Source organism: Papilio machaon, chromosome 21 (genome assembly GCF_912999745.1).
Source record: "Papilio machaon chromosome 21, ilPapMach1.1, whole genome shotgun sequence".
Lineage (NCBI taxonomy): Eukaryota > Metazoa > Arthropoda > Insecta > Lepidoptera > Papilionidae > Papilio > Papilio machaon.
This window is the reverse complement of record NC_060006.1, coordinates 3746251-3765683: the sequence shown is the minus strand read 5'-3', so window position 1 is coordinate 3765683 and position 19433 is coordinate 3746251. Positions and strand designations below refer to the sequence as shown.

Below are 19433 nucleotides of genomic sequence, written 5' to 3'. Positions count from 1 at the left end.
AGTGATCCAGGTGGAACCCCCGTTGTCTAGGGAAGACATCGTGGAGATCAAAGATTGCAGGAATAAAAATTGAGAATTCATAAGTTGAAGAAAATGATTTACACAATGTAAACATTGTTAGACGTCCAGAGATTTAAATAGAGCAAACAATACCAGAAGAAAGGAAGACAGAAAAATCTTAATTTAACATTGAGACGACAGATGAAAATATAGAGGATACAATTAAAGAAAATTGAACTTTATTAAACAAGCTACAAGATAAAAAACTCCTCTACAATTACATTGAAACCCTTTCAGTAAGCATTAAAAATACGATGTCTGTTATTTGTTCAGATACAAAGCAATTAATAGGTCTAGCCAGAGCCCGACAGGATCAATAGTAGTGGTATATGTACTTATAGCATGTAGGATTGCAGATTCAAAGGTTGAAATGCAAAGTCAAAGCCGCCTTTGTCATTATAAACATCTGCGGGATACGCAACGACACTTCAAAGGACATGTGTCACGCCTGTTGTGATATGCAAAAAGTCCATGTTAGTACACCAGGAAAATGTAACATTCAATACACGGTACAGTATGAGATGGAGCGTACTTTTTTCCATACAAATCTGCATAGATCATAAAAATATCATACCTACATAAAAATATCAATACTACATATTAACGAGGCACCTGAATAATAGATTTAATTTCTTTTACATTTTTGTTGTTATTTGTATAGCGGAATTATAACTTTCTTCAACAATGTGAAGAAAACAAATTCTTCCATTACAACCAAGTATACTTGCGCGAATAATTTCGTAGGTTCCGTATTTCTTAACAAAACTCAAACTTTTCAGCGTTGAAAAGGATTTTTTTCCAAGTATTTACTTGTTAAGCAAACTAGAGGAGTTTCTTCAGCATGACTTAAGTCTGTATTTCGACTTTAGTATAAGAATACAACAATGGCTAATAGGAGGGGAACTCAAAATGGACCCTTAGTGCACCCTAAATTCATAATTAAATTTTATATTCGGGAAGGATGTTTTCTTTTACTATGTTACATTTGTTTTATTTCAACTGTTCTATGTCTTATATACAGAAATTTAATGACACAAAAAGTAAAGGAACCAGAATTTAGGAGTGGATGTTTAAAGATAGTTCATATTTCTTGATTTTGGTCTAATGCCTTCTCATGGTTTTGTTAATGCACAACTAAAATTTCATAAAATTATTTTTAACGTGAATGTAGAGTAGAGCATTATTTAAATAAAATTGTTGACTGTTTCAATGATAAAAAGGTTAAGGTTATGAGATTGTTTGCACATTTCTTGATATACGTTACCTATTTATTGTTGAACACTCATTTACACGTTATTTTTATGTCAACTCTCAACGTTAATTGACGCGTAAAGAGATAATATGTTGCGATATTTTATAAGCTTAGTTATTTTATTCGAAGTATTAGTTCCGACTTTTTGTTTCTTGCATCGATATCCAAAGTTAAATCTTAATGGCCAAGTGCACGGGGACCCCGGATCACCTTTATTTCTTACTCCATACATCGAGAGCGGCAACATAACAGTTGCTAGGGAACTTGCTCGAGTACCATTAACGGAAAGACTTCGGATAAAAAGCTATGCCGGGTTCTTCACAGTTGACAAGAAATATGATTCTAATCAGTTCTTTTGGTACTTCCCAGCGATGATACCTAACAACAAAGATGCACCAGTTATAGTTTGGCTGCAAGGTGGACCTGGCGATTCATCATTATATGGACTTTTCACTGAAAATGGACCATTACGGGTGAGAGATAAAAAAATTGAACTTCGCAAATACCATTGGGCAATAAGCCACCATCTTATTTATATAGATAACCCAGTGGGTACCGGATTTAGTTTCACAAAAGATCCTAAAGGTTACTGTAGCAATGAAACACAGATTGGTGAACAACTTTATTCAACTATCACACAATTCTTCCAGTTGTTCCCTGACTTACAGCAAAATAAATTTTTCATTACGGGTGAATCCTATGCTGGCAAATATATACCTGCATTTGCTTATACAATACACAAAAAGAATCCGACCGCAAATACTAAAATTAACCTTAAAGCTATGGCTATTGGCAATGGACTGAGTGACCCAGAACATCAAATTGTGTATAGTAAATACTTATATCAAATAGGTCTATTAGACTGGAATCAAGCCAAGATATTTGAGGATTACGAAAAGAAAGGTATTGAATACATTCAGCAGAAGCAATGGAAAAATGCATATGAGGTATTTGAAACTCTTTTAGGCGAAGTTTTCCTCAACATGACTGGTTTTGAATTCTACCTAAATTACTTGCACACCAAAGATTATATAGATTTTGAAGATTTTGGTCCTATGCTACAAAAGGCTTTTGTAAGAAGAGCAATACATGTTGGTAACTTAACATTCCATCAAGGACAGGAAGTTGAAAATTATTTAATAGAAGATGCAATGAGATCTGTAGCTCCACTGATGACTGAGCTTTTGGATCATTACTATGTCGTTATTTATAACGGTCAACTTGATGTAATGGTTTCCTATCCGTCAACAGTTAATTATTTACGGCATCTTAATTTTACTGGATCTGAAGATTATAAGACTGCTAAGAGGTACCAGTGGAAAGTAGATGGTGAGTTGGCTGGTTATGTGAAGCAGGCTGGCAAGCTAGTGGAAATTATGGTGAGGAATGCAGGCCACAGGGTACCTGGAGACCAGCCTAAGTGGGCATTAGATATGATCACACATTTAACTCATGAGAAAATGTTTTATTAATTTTGAAATGTATACATAGATATAAAATTGCTATGAACACACACACACATTGATCAGTGTTTATGAAAGTTAATATTCTACATGACGTGTAACAAAATGATCTAAGTAATTAATCATTGTTAAGATTTTTTTAAATTGATTTTTGATTCATTTATTAAACTTAATTTCATCTTAAAGGTAGTACAAACTTATTTCAGTGTACGTCTACAGGCAAGTGATGTAGTAAACAAGCCCTTTAAAAATCACCTATACATATTTTGAATAGAGTTGAGTTTTTTATAACTTGCTTCATTTTATGTTTCAAAGGTTATAATTAATTCGAGTCTGGCATATTGCGCTTTAGCCTGTACCATGAATGGAATGTTTTCGTTTCCCTACGCCTTTGAACGACACGGGTCTGCCATGCCAGACTATTTGCCTTTTAAATATTTGTTTGTCGCCAGTTGGTACTTATGTCTCGTTAAGTACTTATAAACTTAGGTTATTTACGTTGAACTATTCAAATATGATTAATGAAATATCGTGGCGCGTCGTTTGGAATTATCTGTTTTATAGTTAACGATACTAGGATATTTCAACTTAATAACGTTATGGATAACCGTTATAATTTAGCAGGGTGCGATTAACGTTCACAGCTGAATAAATCGCCATTGCCCGGGCGTGCAGTTTACTTTTTTATTAAAGTTCGTGTTAACATACGTCGATGTGCGTTTTGAGCACGTGTGCACTCGCCACACGCTGCGTCTATAGTTAGTGACACTATTTATTTAGGATTTCCAGGACAAGATTTACTTTCATTTTGTTTCATTTCAATGTTATGTTTTTTTAATCCTCTTTAAGTAAAACCAAGAATAATATTAATGGATCAATGTATAAAGAATACGCATTTAATATTTTGTATAAATTTTTGTTTTCAATCTAGTTTTATTTTTGGAACGAAGTTCCTTATCTTGCGTTGTGAAAGGGGGCTAGACGGAAAAAATTCTTACGAAAAGTTGTCACGACACTTTTTGCTATAGACGAATGAGCGCTACTTCACCACGGCAACGACGTGACAATATATAACGAAAATTCATAGAAATAAAATGTACTTCTTGTGAAGACTTAAGTTTTTTATTCATAGAATAAACATTGGTTCCTTCACTAATTAATTGAAAGGAACTTCGTTCCATCCGGGTGTCCCTTGACACCTCTCAAGTTTTTCTATTAATTGCAGCGTAAATTTTCTTATTTATTATTATTAAACTTTTTATAAGCGCTTTATTCGTTTGATTGTTACATTTGAACACAGTCACACTAACCGTCTGCCTAGTGGAGACGCGTTTGAATTTACTCCCTTATATTGAACGCGTGGGTCCAAGCATCCGACGTTTGCTTTATTAATAATCCATTTATCATAATCGAAACTACATCTGCTTAGTTATAGATTATTTGTTTTATATTAAACTATATTCTATATCAGATTAAATTAATCAACCTTTTAGATTAAACCTCACATCTCGCAATTTAAATTTATAGAATTAGGAAAAGACAATCTTTGAATATGGCGTACTATTGTTGTACCTTTTCTTTTTTGCTTAACCCTTTTTTATGTAAAAGAACCAAGTCCAATATTAGGTAGGTATTACACCAAACCAGCTTAGCTATATAGATTCAGCCCACGGTCACATACAAAAAAACACTTTTAAATTCTGATATTGTGCGACGTATTCTAATAATATCGATTACCTCATCCTTTTTATTATAAGAATCCATTGTAGTAAGGCTAGTGAATTAGTTTTAGCCAAGTCTTACATCTTAATATGTTTTATATTTATTTATCTTTATTATTGCTCAATGCTTGCATATAAAACTTTATAAGATAGCTAGTTATACAAAAATATGCCGCGTTTTAGGTTTTTTTTGTGTAAATCACAGAGTCATGTAATGTGTTAATAATATAAAACGAATGCGACGTCACGTAAAACGTCGAGTGACACACTCCATGCCTTTTTTGTTCCTCGTACATGTAAGCTCATTGTAAGCTCTAGCGAAAAACTTATTTTTATGATCAGTCGACTCAATGTATTTTTATGTTTTATTGAGACGAAGAAACGCTTCCAAAAAAATACAAATTATATAGATGACTTTACCTTTTGATTTTATTAGTGTTTTGAATAAAATAATTAAGTCAGTTGTCATGGTTTAATATGTTAGTATATACCTACAATAATGTTTCCGTTTCCTATTTTAGTTTATCAAGGAACTGATTACTTATTTCATTATTTAAAAAAAATAAAAAAAGTTAAAAATAATAAAGAAAAAATAATAAAAATAATAAACAAATAAAAAGTAAAAATTATTACACGAGGACAGCTTTATATACAATCAATTATAATACCTCTACAGCAGATGTTACCCGAATAAAACGTATTTAAATTTAATCGTTTAATTCGCGTAAAAAGAGCTGCGACCCTCCCCTTATGACAATCCACGTATCCACCTGAACTAAGTAGCGTTATACTAAAAAATATCCCCCCAGGGGGTGAACGAGGGTAGGAAAGTAATTTAGGGTGATACATCCCCCTTTTAGTAATTACGGTGGAGGCGTATTGCGTACGCTTGAATGGCGGTCCGTAGAAACTTTGACGGGGAAATTCTTACAATTCTACGGGATGCCGGCTTGAGTTAAATATTTGTAGAAGGTTTTGTAGTTTATTTCTTTTTTTTTCTCGTATTATCTATAATACACAAACATAGATATGATAGTTTCATGACTATCATATAGATGTATGTGTATGATAATGTGGACATGATAGTTAGTCAGCCTAACGGTGGGTTTGCACAGTATATATGACTTGTAGTAATTTTACTTATTATATTATATATATTACAAATGCGAATGTTTAGATGGATGGATGGATGTTGGTTTGGACGTATCTGGAGAAAAGCGCAATGGATCTTGAAGACATTTGGCTCTGATGTAGACCATAGTCTGGAAGAACACATAGGCTACTAAATATGTTTTTTTTAATTACGCGCGGACGGAGTCGACAGCTAGTTTGGACATAAAGGAAAGAATGTAAAAAAAGTTTCTTCGTATTAAGGAATAATTGTACAATATCATATATCATAGCAAAATTATACTAAGTAAAATACATAGTTACAGCTAGGAATTCCATTAACTGTTTTTTTTAAATTCATTGCTGCAATAAAACAAAACTAAAAGTTGCGAATGTGTGGTTGAAAGTTTGTTAATTAACTGTATAGCGCATTTCATTTTCAAATGCAGACCTTTGATGTATTTATAATAATTGCTCAACTTTCTGCAGTATGAATACTGGCAATCTTACTAATGTTTGGATGTTTGTTTGAAGGTATCTCCAGAACGGCTCAACAGTTCTTGATGAAATTTGGCATAGATGTAAAGCATAGTCTGGTAGAACACAGAGGCTATTAATAAAGTTTTTTTAATTCCGCGCTGATGGAGTTGCAAGTGACAGCTAGTAAAGTATAACGTTGTTTATTCAAGTTGAACAGATATTGAACGATATTTTACAAAAATCTTTTATGTACTACCAAAATAGATTATACTACAATATACATATGTAAATGTGGCTTATTATTTTTTTAATTATTTCCTACTATAATTGTAAATGCGAAAGTTTTGGACAGATGTATGGATGTTACCATGTAACTCCAGGTCCACTAAACGGATTTAAATGCACAATGACACACAATTTATTGGAACGAAGTTCCTTATCGCGCGTTTGGAACGAAGTTCCTTATCGCGAGTTTGGAACGAAGTTCCTTATCGCGCGTTGTGAAAGTGGGCTAGACGGAAAAAATTCTTACGAAAAGTTGTCACGACACTTTTTGCTATAGTAAGTATGTTAACGACGAATGAGCGCTACTTCACCATGGCAACGACGTGACAATATATAACGAAAATTCATAGAAATAAAATGTACTTCTTGTGAAGACTTAAGTTTTTTATTCATAAAATAAACATTAGTTCCTTCACTAATTAATCGAAAGGAACTTCGTTCCATCCGGGTGTCCCTTGACACCTCTCAAGTTTTTTTTTAATTCCACGGGGGCAAAGTCGCGGGCAAAAGCTAGTGTATATAAATATTGATTACGTCACACGACTTGAAATGAAAGCTAGGCAAGGCAGGGCAGGGCAATTAGCGCGGCTTTAATTAAGCAATTGTAGTTGGTCTTGTGCATATCAGCGCATAGCGGCTATTAGCTCGGCCTCGGGTTGAATACACTGCAAACGGACCACACTAGCGAACAACGGTTTTTTTTAATATGTAATTGTTTTTTTAAATAGACTTAAATATGTGTTATATTTATTTATACATATAAGTAAATTATAAGAAAAAAATGTCATATTTCGTACACATGATTTTGCGTTGCGAAAAAACAATTTTTAATATTTTTGTCTATCTGTCTGTCCACAAAACACTTTTGTTTAGGGTGATCTACGGAATGACTTAATCCGAAGATTATCCGAAATAAATGTTGCTTATTCCGTCGCTTATGGACATTCGCAACGCCAGAGGTACAGGAGATGCGTTGCCGGCCTTTAAGGATCTTTAAAAAAAATTGTACAATCTTGTCGTTTATGTTTATCAGATATAATCTATCTTTTATTTTGTTTATATTTTCATTTAATATTCATGTTTTTGTGGTTTAAGATCTTTATTTCTCTAAGAATTTACAAAATTCACTTTACGAGAAAACAACATTTTTACATCGCTGTATGCGCTCATAATTTATCAGAGCAGCAATAAACGTTCGCAATGAATCAGCTTTAATAAAAAATAATAAAACCTGCTTGCTGTGCTGTTACTACGTCAAGAAATTACAAATAAACTGTATGAAAAGGTTTGTTTGTTTAGATTATAAAAAAATCTTTGCATATTCGTTTATAATTCGCATAAAACACGATATTTAATAACTCAACAATATCGTTTTATCTTACTAATATTATACACACATCAAAAAAGTCTAAGCAACACATACTATTTCAAGTTATTAATCAATTATTTTATCATTTTTTCCAAGTAGGTAATACTTATGTAAACTTTTTTGATCTATAGGACATACTGGCTGGTTGTGAAAAAAAATCGAGTATCATTTGGTTTTTTTTTTTCACAAATTCAACAGCGAATGCATTTGTTCGAGTTTTACAGCGTTTTCTTTGCTTATTAAAATTTAGTATTCGGTATCAATTTTAAGATTCAAACAATAATTAAAAAAAGTTTTGAACAAAATTGAATTTTGAGACATTTTTTACGTTATGGAGCGACGTCATTTGAACGCAGATGAAATGCAGAGATCTGTAGGGATGTTGCAAGTGGGAAGAACTCAATCTCAGATATCTCGGTATTTCGGTATCAACAGAAGCGTTATTTGCCGTGTTCATCAGCGTTAAACTAACACGGGAGATCCTGCTGAGCAGCACCCAGGTCGAGGAAGGTGTACAACAACACGGCAAGATCGATACATACAACTGACTGAAAGACGCCAGCCTATGTTAACCGCCCGAGAGATAGATTTGAGGCTACAAAATTCAAGTAGTGTTGTTGTTAGCTGCCAAACTGTGTGAAATCGATTGCATGAGTATGGCCTACGAGCACGACGGCCAATTAGGTGCCCACCGATACGTCACGGGAATCGCGCTCGTCGAAATGAATGGTTAAGGCAACACATTATATGGACCCGGAAACAACGGGATAAAATTTTATTTTGCGATGAGTATCGATTTGGGTTCTAGCCTGATACTAGAAGGGTAAGAGTGTACCGTTGTCCTGGAAATACTGGAAGACTGAGGTGGCTTCAGGAAGTGCATCCATACAACGACTTAACAGTTATGGTATGGGCGGGTATTATGAAGAACAGACGAACAGAGCTCGTTTTTGTAAATGGTAACATGAACGCTGTAAATTACGTTGAGGATGCTCTAAGACCTTATGTCCATCCATTCGCACAAGCGCTTGGCTTCGATTTCACCTTGATGCATGACAATGCGCGTTCGCATACAGCTTTGCACACAGGGGAGTACTTGGCAAGGGAAAACTTCCTGGTATTGCCTTGGCCTGCACAATCGCCAGACCTCAACCCCATCGAGCATGCACGGGACATGCTCCAGAGACGTGTTTTAAATGACTTGGATGGAGTGACAACAACCCAACAACTGATGGACTTACTAAAATTTCATTGGGAGCAATTACCGTAGGATCACATTAACAGTCTCATCGATTCTCTGAATAATCGGTGCCAGCAAGTTCTCCATAACAGAGGAGACCACGCTTTGTCTTAATTTATGCAATTTTTGTACAACCATTTAATTTTACTTAAGTTTAGTTGATTAGGCACCTTACTTTGTACTACGTACAAACATTCCTTACTCGTAATTATTGGTTAATAAGATTATTAAAAAGTAAATAAAAAAAAACAATTGTTGTTTAATATTAAAAAAGCATTAATAAATAATAAAAGTACGAAAATACTAAGGATTTAATGCGAAAACACATTGTAAAATTGAAATTTATATGTGTTGCTTAGACTTTTTTGATGTGTATAAATGCGAAAGTTTAGATGTATGGATATTTGTTAGTAGGTATCTCCAGAACGGGTCAAAGGATCTCGATGAAATTTGTCACGTCGACCATAGTCTGGAACACATAGGCTACTAATTCATTTTTTCTTATTCCGCGCGAACGGAGTCGCGGGCGAAAGTTAGTGTCAGATAAAAATTATTAAAAAGTTTGAATTAAAATAAAATAGGTAGGTTATGTATACCATCACAGAGATTTTAATCTTGATAGTGAAAAACAAGTAAAACTCAATTTTTACTTCTTTAAAACTCAAGTAAATATAAACAAACTAAGAGATTTAAGCTCACATATTAAAGGAAATTTGGAAATGTGATGGATGGTGATGACAATGAGGAACAATGAAATGCACATTCATGTTTATAGATCGTGACTCTATTTCTCATCTTTTAAAATTTACTGTGGTAGAGAGAAACAATGTCGTCAAACAGATCCAAACAGATTAATAGAATACTATATTAAACTTTGTGTAGCTTTATGGTTGCTAAAGCTGTATATTAGTGTTGATTTCTCTATTATATTGACTCTGAGTGTCTGTTATTCATTCAATTTGTTACTCTATATGTATATAGATACCTTTATATCGACATCGTGAAAGGGCACAGCAAACCACGGCTTGCCGGTCAAACTCCGCCGGAATCCCGCCTCCCTCTCGACAGGACCCTCCGGTGTCCCCACGTGCGCCCACAGGACCACCTGTACAACCTTCAACCGAGGATCGACTTTCTTATAAACATCCTCCAACCTAACTCCAAAGTCATCACTCGTGTCGCTGATGTTTGCAAATGAGAAATAAATCCCACAGACAGCCCCTTCACCATCTTCCACGCAGTCCGCCAATGCTTCCAATGTTGGCACATTCTCAAATTGGCCATTTTGTGTACCCGGTGAATCACATTTAACAAGAACTTTGCCGAAAAGTTTCTCCCGCCAATCCATTTTCGGGGCGATGAAAGTATTCGAAGTAATATCAAATATTCACTATTCACTTAAGTAAATAACATTTCATGATAAACAATCGTGCTTATATTTCTTCTACCGGCTATAGTTAAATATCAAAGGGAAGGAAAGCAGTCGAACTGGTTGCACTGCCGAGAATTTATTTTTGTTTGTATTTATATTCACTTGTTAAAATGTATTCGATAATAATTATAAAACTTGGAACGTTGATTCACTGTTTAAAAATATCAATGCAGATATAAAAGGAACAGGATATCAGTGCGCGCTAAATAAGTTTTATTTTTAAATTCGACACGCGCGCGCAGTCTAAGACTCGGAGCAACGGCCGCACGCCCTCGTAAACACTGCCAGACTGCAGGAGGAGGGAAAATGAGGGATCCCTATCCCCACGGCAAAGAGTAAAGCTCGTTACAGACAGGTTCAAAAACTGGTTTTTGAATGCAAGGACACGATTTAATATCTTAATTTTACATTTTTAACTTTTAACCAATTATTTCATGCGTGTTGTTTTAGTTTGACTTTTCTGTCTACCCTCTTTTGGTATTCTTTACAAAAATATAGTGAAACATATGCGTAGCAGCAGGGAAGGATTTGAGCGAAGAAGAACTTCTGCATTGTATCTCACAAGTGGGCTTACTTGTGAGATACAATGCAGAAGTATGTAAGTAAAACACTTCTGGTTCGCTCTGGCATCCAATATCCTTTTTATTAGTGCGTACATTAAAAGCCAGGTAACAGAAGACCTTGCTTTTCGTTCATGTTAATTTTTTCGTTATATTGATTATTTTATAGTCTTTAAAAAATTCTGTGACCATCTATAGAATTTTGCTCTATGACATAGCCTCTCATATCTCACGTAGAAGTCGGATTGCAAAGGCTTGAATTAATTCAGCTTGCGCCCAAACAATCCCTCACCGAGGGCAATGCAAGGGCAAGAAACTTTGCATATTTTATTTCTATTTTTGTTATGCATTTAAACACTTTGATTTGTGGCGCAAGCATTCCAAATTCAAACCACTTCCATTTCACTATTCGAAAATTTAAAAAGTTTAAAAACAAGCCTACTTCGTTTATTATTGTTTTTATGGCTTTAGGCATGTTAGGGCTGCATACTGAGGAAATGTGAAAAAAATAAATTTTTAATATATTTTTGCGATATCAACGTAAATAATAGAAAATATTATTTTTCAATAATGTTAAAAAATAAAAATTCATACAGTAGAAATAATATGTCGCAACCCTGTAGTTTAGGGCCTCCGAAAGTTGACGCCGCGCCGTGTGATTTATTATGAGTGTTATGTGAAATCGATAGCGGTTGCTTTCATCGTTTGCTTTTTATCCGTTTGTGAGAACCTATTTCATTCGATTTTTAAACTAATAATGGTAAATATTGTTTATCACTAGCTATTACCCGTTATCGCTAGTTGTTACGACTGCCAATTTCCTTCGTTCCGGAGATATTACATGAACAAAAAATATATATATTCTGCTGAAAGAAAAATGTTGCGGGCAACTACATGTATTTAAACATAAAACTAAGTACGATTTAATATGAAAGTTTTATTATAAAAATACAAATACAAAACATATAAAAAATCTCTTAAATATAAAAAAGATATATTCTAGAGTCTAAAAATGTAATATAATTGAATCGGTCATTTCAAAAACCACTTAAGTCAACATTTTTTCCAACATGCTTTTTTTACAGAAAATGGTTTTTCAAAGATGTGTATTCTGGGTGAAAACAACTTAAGTCAAAACATTCCTTCCTCTTTTAATAATACCGATTGATTGAACATTCATTCTCATTATTGAAGAAAATAACAACTTCTGTTTCACTTCCATCAACGAAAGCCTATAATTTGAAAGTGCCCATCAATAAAAATAAAATAGACGATTTAAAACTAGTTCAAGATAGCATTCCGGAAGAGCATATGCCATTTTATAACAACATTTTTAGCTGGCCAACTGCAAATGTTGAAGATAATCCAGATGAGAATGATGGAGAATATGACTATGTACCATAAAGATATTAAAACATGACAAATTAATACATGTGAAATATTAATAAGATTATTTTTAAGTGTAATTCTTAATTACAAGCAATAAAAAATATGATTACTACAATTTTTTTGGTTAAATTATATACCACTAAACCTATTTCTCGCTAAAACAACAAAAGTCAAGAACTGTTTATCAGGTTTTTTTCATTATTTCTATTAATAAAGCGAAAAGATTATACGCTATTTTAATTTTTTACCCCTCGAATACTAAATTAACCATAAAGAAGCTCTTCAAAACTCATTTGTTTGTGTATGAAACAGTTTTTATTGATTTCTGAAAAATTATAATTTTGTGACTTATGAGGTTTTTGAAATGACCGATTCAATTATTTTAGTTGATTACGAAAATATATGCTTAGAAAACAATTATCACACAAATATTATAAGTTTAAAATCTAATTAAAAAAATTCAAAATATGGGATATATTGTTTGAATTTGTACTTGTGCATCTGGATTGTTTTGTTGTCCATCATGGTGTTGTATTAAAACAAAAACACTCTTGACTGGAAATTTACATATCAGTTTTCCATTGTTCCACTGACCAGCTGTCACATCTCGTGGCAAATTCAAATCTTGTACAGGAATAGTAAGATGGGCTTTAGTATATTTCCTATCGTTTCTAAGAGTAGCGTTGTATCGGTTTAGCTGCTTTAATTTTGTTTGAACGATTTTACTTTTTAATACGTGATCTAAAACAAAACCTTCATCATGTTTAGTAAAGAAACCAGTCGGTGGTACTTTTGTTGCAGGCTTATTTTCCACACAAGTTGCGTTCTGTGGTACTTCAAGATTATCGAGCTTATCAGTAGTCGTCTTTTTAATGTCTTCTGGTTTTTGCTTCATTTTTTTTCCGAGATATGAATAAAATTCAGTATCATTGTCTTCATGGAAGTATAATTTCTCAGTTCCGCCAGGTTCTGAGAAATAACTATTATTAGGATCTTTTTTATTCAAATTGAACTGGAATACAATTGGATCTCCTTCGTACTGACTACCAGTTGTATACATCTCGCGACCTTTCTTATCTTTTACTATAATTTTTTTCCCGATAGCATCTGAAACCATTGCTAGTCTAACTTTTGGATCCCCTTTGTACGAAATATGAATTTCTGGATGACCGGGGTTTGTGTTATCAAACCCATGTTTTCCTTCTGAACTTGAAATGTATTTCATGGCATCCAAATAATTTTTACCATAATAATGTGCTCCACCCTTTACATTCAATACTGAGTTATGTGCTGTCTCGATCATTTTAATATCATCGAGCCGAGCGGCGACAACGTGTTGATTATTTCTCAATATGTTGACGGTATCGGCTTTAAGTTGATTTGGATCTTTATTACATAGCTGTGCAATGCAATTAAATGCGCACATATTTTCTCCTGAACCCATAACAAAGGGTTCACTTTTACCAAGTAATGTGAAATGTCCAATGTTATTTTCTTGGCCGTGATACTGAAGTTTAATTGGCTCCCCGCCTTGATTATTGCGAACCGGAAACATTAGGTCTCCGTTATGGTCATAAATTTCTATGGGAGCATCAGCTGCCTTACTAAGGGCACCTAAATGAAAAAGAGTTACTGGCCCTCCTGACTCAATTTGATCAATTAAAGCGTTTACTTCGGCCAAATGCTCTTCCCTTGTTTGGGCAGTCGTATAGTTGGAACTAGTGTTTTCATATTTGCGATTATTATCATCGCAAATGCGCTTACCTGCTCTAAATTTCTCCGTCTCAGTCTCTAAAGAACTATTAATTTTAGAAGATAATCCATCAACACTATAGCTAACCGCCATTTGGGTAATAGGTGAAACTATACTTCCTTTCATAATTTGAATCATATTGGTAGAAACTAAACCAGCAAATTCACAAGACAAATCGCTGGGTGTACATTGCCGTCTATTTTGCTGTACTTGTTCATCTTGTACTCTTACTTTACTCAAATCGATATCATTATTATTATTAGATTGGTTTTTAGATTCTTCTAGAGTTTCCTCTTTTTGATTTTCTTCCACAGGAGCGCAAATTGAACTTTGTTCTTCTTCTTTTAATTCGATTTCATTAATTGCTTTATTTAATTTACTTATGAAATCAAAGGTAAACGTACCAAAATCAACCGAACCCTGGAGGATTGAGTGTACCTTATGAACTGTTCCTAAACCTGTGTTACTGGCAATACAGCCAGCAGTGTGCGTAGCCAGAGCTTGGATTTTGCTATTTTGTTTGGGCTGTAACAACTTGTGTCCTATGGCCCTTATTTGATTTTCGAACGCGTGATTTTTATTTTGTACATCTAATTTTAACATAGTAATAACTTTTGAATTTTCACTGAGTGCCTTTTCAATAGGATTTCTTATCAATTCAATAATTGCTTCTTCTACTAAAGGTATTAAGCTTTTATCGATGCCGTAATTAACTAATTGTGTAACTATTTCCTTCGCAACTCCCTTCGATAGCTCAAAGCCAAGTTTCTTTGCGGCAATTTTAAATCCTTCTGATGTAACCTTATTAAAAGCTTTAATACCTGAAGTAGCGATGTTCTTTACACCTGAATAAGCAGTGCGAGCAACGTCTTTGATTGCTTTAAGTCCCGCGCAAACGACACTCACGGTTAAACTAATAACCTTCATTAAGCCCCACATTGCCCAATCGAAATCCCTATTAATAATACCATCTTTTACTGCTGTTATGATATCACTTACGCCTTCTGTTATAAGACCCATGCCAATAGTGGCTCCTGTGCCGAGACTAAAGACAGTTATTGCTGCGCCTATTATCAGTTGTCCAAATCCTATACCAAGTAGACTTATAACACTTGTCCAATCAATGGGTTTTACTTCAGTTACTTTAAAACCTTTCAGCCAACCATTTCTTTCAAACTCTTCCAGTTCCTGTTTACACTTTTTCATGTCATCTTTTGGTATAAAATCATCTGATAGAGCTTCTATTTTTATGTCGCGTTTATTCTCTATTGCTCTTCCAATGACGCCGATATTTTTTTTGTCTTCTTCGAGTTTTTTGGTTACTGAGTTTAAGTTTTCTCTTAAATCCGAATCTTTCGTATTTTCAATATGTGACTTTAGCTCCTTTAACTGTTGATTAATAGCGTCTTTGTCGGGTCCTATTGCCATTTCAATAACGTTTTTTTGTATGTTATACAGGCTCAATTTATTCATTATTTGTTCAGAAAACACATCACTGCTTGATGCTGTTTGCATCAAATGCAAACCGTTTTCTTTTTCACAAATTAATTTCCGAGCTGCTTTAAAGTCACTGATCGCTTTATTTATATAATAATGGTTTTTCTGTATGTTATTTCCATAGAGTTTTAAATAGGCCCAGGCGCGATTATAAAATGCGTTTTCTGCGAAATTTTCATCTAAACTAATAGCTTTTGTATATTCGGAAATAGCATTGTCGTATTCATCTTTTTCCAAGTAACTATTACCAAGTTCCACAAATAAATATGGATTTTTTATCAATGTTCCTTTTCTATCGTCTTCTAGGATAGATTGCTTGAACTCCTCAAACTTTTCTAATATTCCAGTATCAACTTTATCAAATTCATCTTCGTGCATTTTTATCCAAAAAGAAAATTGTTCCTCCACTGATTTAAGCTCAGATTCTTTAACAAACGAATTGCGTCCTTGTATTTCATTAAGGCAATCACAGAATTGCCTGAAAATTTTGTCCTTAACTTTAATTCTCTTTACAGTGTTTGTTGCCATTTTAATTTGAGATTTTTCCTTTTCTGAACGAATCTTTTTTAAATCATCAATAGAAATAGAATCTTTGTCAGGAACAAGTAAGATTAATTGACTTGTGCCTCTGTTGCCGTTTCTTGATGTCCTGCCTATATTTTGTTCTTCTACTCTTGAATTTATTGGAAGAAATGTTAGGCACACGTGTAAACCACCATTTTTTTCAATTGTTTTGTTCAATTTTATGTCAGTTCCTCTTCCAGCTATATTTGTCGTTATTATAACATCTCCTGGATTCATTGGTGTTTCAACCACGTGAATGTTATCGTCCGTTGTATAAAGCTTTATTTTTGTTTTTTTGTAATTAAATTGCTCTGTAAAAACTTTGGCGAGTTCTTCTGTTTCTTTTATATAATTCATAATAATTAAAACTGAACGACCCTCATTTAGCTTCTCGATACAATTTTGTGCAATTTTAAAAAGCCAAATTTCCCTGTCACGCACAATAATAGGTTTAAGTATTTTATGTTGTTTAAGCTTAAATGGAGGAATAATAACAGAGTCGACATCATAAGTTTCTTGTAAGAATGCCCTAGTGTCTTTATGTCCTAGAGTACCAGTCAAGCCGAAAATATTCGAATATCGAGAGAATAATGCGACATTAGATATGAAATTGGATGTAAAGTTCTCTGGTGCCACTTTAGCTCCATGTTTCATTTGCAAAAATTGATGTAAGCCATCAGACCAAGTTGTATTTTTTCTTAAAACTCCAGTGTTGTTTGTATCGACTACAGTTATTTTTCCATTATAAAGAACATAATCTTCATCTTTAGCATAATTGAATATTGATTGTACAGCACTATTAATCCAACTGCTAAGCTGTTTTTTAGTAACAATTTGTCGTAAGTGCTTTGGAATTTTAATTTCTGGGTAGCCTTCTTCCACCGTTTCTTGTTCAGTATCACGTATCAACTTTCGTATATGAGAATTGGTACATCTAATTATAAAATCTCGTTTGCTTTCTACAATTGGAATATCTCTATATTTAACTTCTGGCTTAAGGTCCCCATTTTCTTCGAATGCTTCATCTTCTTCTCTAAAATAAACGACTCCATTTTTTTCTATTAACGCACTAGCTACGGCTTTGACTTGAATATAAATTGCAGCTAATACAGTTTCCAAATGATCCATTGCTGGCATATCGCATGTCAACCTTAAAATCCAATTGTTACCATCAATGAGCATATTATCTACTTCGTCAACTATTGCAACGTCAAAATTGCGCTTTTTTCGTATATTCGTTTTTCTAAATTCTCCCCTGAGGACGTCTCTTTGAAATGAATTATTAGTTCCGTAAATCACATCGCAGGTGTAGTCTGAATTGGGATCGATGTTGTTTGTAACGGATATATTACAGGTTTGAAAGAATTCGGCAAATTCTAAAGACTGTGGTATAGCTAGAACTGGCGAACTGGTATAAACGTCAACCGTATGCCCTTCTAAGACTTTGAATGCCGCTACCATTGCAATAATTAATGTTTTACCTTCACCAGTGTTGACCTGACACAACCTGCCTTTACCTACATTCGATTTAATAATGGCAATTACGACTAGTAGTTGGACATCTCTTAAGCTTAATCCTAAAGTAACATTGAGTAACCGTTTGAGGACAGCTAATTTTTCAGCCTCACTCACATTAGCTGCTCTTGCTAAAGGAGCCCATAGTTTTATTTGGCTTTTAGACCAAGTATTGATAAGGTCACCGTTTGGAAAAAGGCAGGATCTATTTTTATATGCATCAGTAACTTCGATAAGTAACTCGATTATATTTAAAGTAAGTCCTGGATTAGAATTTTCAATTTCCTCGATTGCTTGTTCAAGAGATTTTTCATAAGTGCCTGAGAAAGAACTTTTTACAACAGTTTTGTGCACTTTATGTTTACAGTTTTCAGAAGTGAAATTTAAAAATAAATCGTTGAATTCCGATTCATCTAAGTGTACCTGATATTCTTCAAGTATTTCTAAAGCACTAATAAGTTCTAACATTTGTTTAGAATTGTTGATCTTTGCGAAAATTGTACTGACGGTATCTAAAATTATTTCTGCATTGGTGAAATGTAACATTAATTTAACCAATAATCTATTTAACGAATACAGTAAATTGCAACAATCTGCGGTCTTGTGTAACTTACAATTTACTTGAGGATCAAAACACCTACATTCTATAGATACTTCAATGGGTTTGCTGACTACTTGATTACCTTTATAAGACTTATAACATGAAAAAAACGTACCTATTATTTCTTTTACAATATGAAAAATAAGTTTTGATTTTAATGCTTCCAAGTCATCTTCGAAGTTTAAACTGATTAAAAAGTCATCTCTATTTCTTTGTTTAAAACCACCATTTCTTAGCAATTCGACGAAATATATCATTTGCTCAAAATTATTAGATGACATGTTACTCACGACACCCAGCATGGCTTGATATGGAAAAGTTAAAATATATTGTAAAGTATCAAAGTAGTTTTCCAATAAAAGATCCGCAATACTACAATGTTGGTGGAACGATGAATACTTCATCTCATTTATTTTTTCTTGAATTAAAGCAGCATCTCGTCCTAAGATGCAAAATATCTCAGGATGCAAACGTATTGCAAAAAATACTTCCAAAGTGAAATTAACGTTTAACTTTGGGTGACAGATTAATTTTTCTAAGAAATCGTCTACATTCCAATAGAATCCATTTACTACAAAAAACTCATCAAGTTCCTCGATTGCCTTTGTCAGAACTTCAATCGTTTCTATATCACGATCATCATTTTTTTTAAACAAAGAAAATAATAATAATTTTCTACGCCAGTAATTCGGACTGAACTGTTCGAACAAAGAAAAAGTGATGTCACTTTCACACAAACATATTAGAAATGACTGCAATAAAAGCAATTTCTCATTAAGCGACGAAGGCGAATTCATAAACTCATTTAATTTTGTTATACCAACATTTCCTATTGATTCTGAATTCGACAATTGTAAAGACGTAATAATGCTGTCATAGAAAATAAGAATATAATCGTTAGAAAACTTAAAAGAAATTGCTCTTAGGCATTCAAATGCATATCGTTTCCTTTGTAAAAGTTCACACAAGTTTCTTACATTTTCATCATCTAACGCTGTGATTTCTAAACAAGATACGATGTGGTCATTGACTACACCGCTTATTTGACTGACTACCACTTGATCATGGATACCTTTTAACATATCCAAAGATAAAACTTCTGGTTTTTCCATATTGATATCTAAAAATTAAGTTTCTTAAAC

At 33.6% G+C, this 19433-nt stretch overlaps 3 protein-coding genes across 3 annotated transcripts in view; 1 reads left to right on the top strand and 2 right to left on the bottom strand.

Moving 5' to 3' along the window:
* The window catches only part of LOC106721729 (nucleoredoxin-like), a 35427-nt gene extending 24648 nt beyond the window's left edge, over positions 1-10779 (bottom strand). The window contains exon 1 of the mRNA XM_014516772.2: positions 9966-10779. Within this exon, the coding sequence (XP_014372258.2) occupies positions 9966-10328 (363 nt within the window). The 5' untranslated portion in view covers positions 10329-10779. The remainder of the gene's footprint in view (positions 1-9965) is intronic.
* LOC106721737 (venom serine carboxypeptidase) lies at positions 1359-2823 on the top strand. Its single transcript, XM_014516781.2, has one exon. The coding sequence runs from the start codon at positions 1402-1404 to the stop codon at positions 2782-2784; it is 1383 nt and encodes a 460-aa protein (XP_014372267.2). The 5' UTR covers positions 1359-1401; the 3' UTR covers positions 2785-2823.
* Positions 10780-12798: 2019 nt separating the features above from the next.
* Positions 12799-19403, bottom strand: LOC106721581. Its single transcript, XM_014516548.2, has one exon. The coding sequence runs from the start codon at positions 19401-19403 to the stop codon at positions 12822-12824; it is 6582 nt and encodes a 2193-aa protein (XP_014372034.2). The 3' UTR covers positions 12799-12821.
* Positions 19404-19433: the final 30 nt, after the last annotated feature.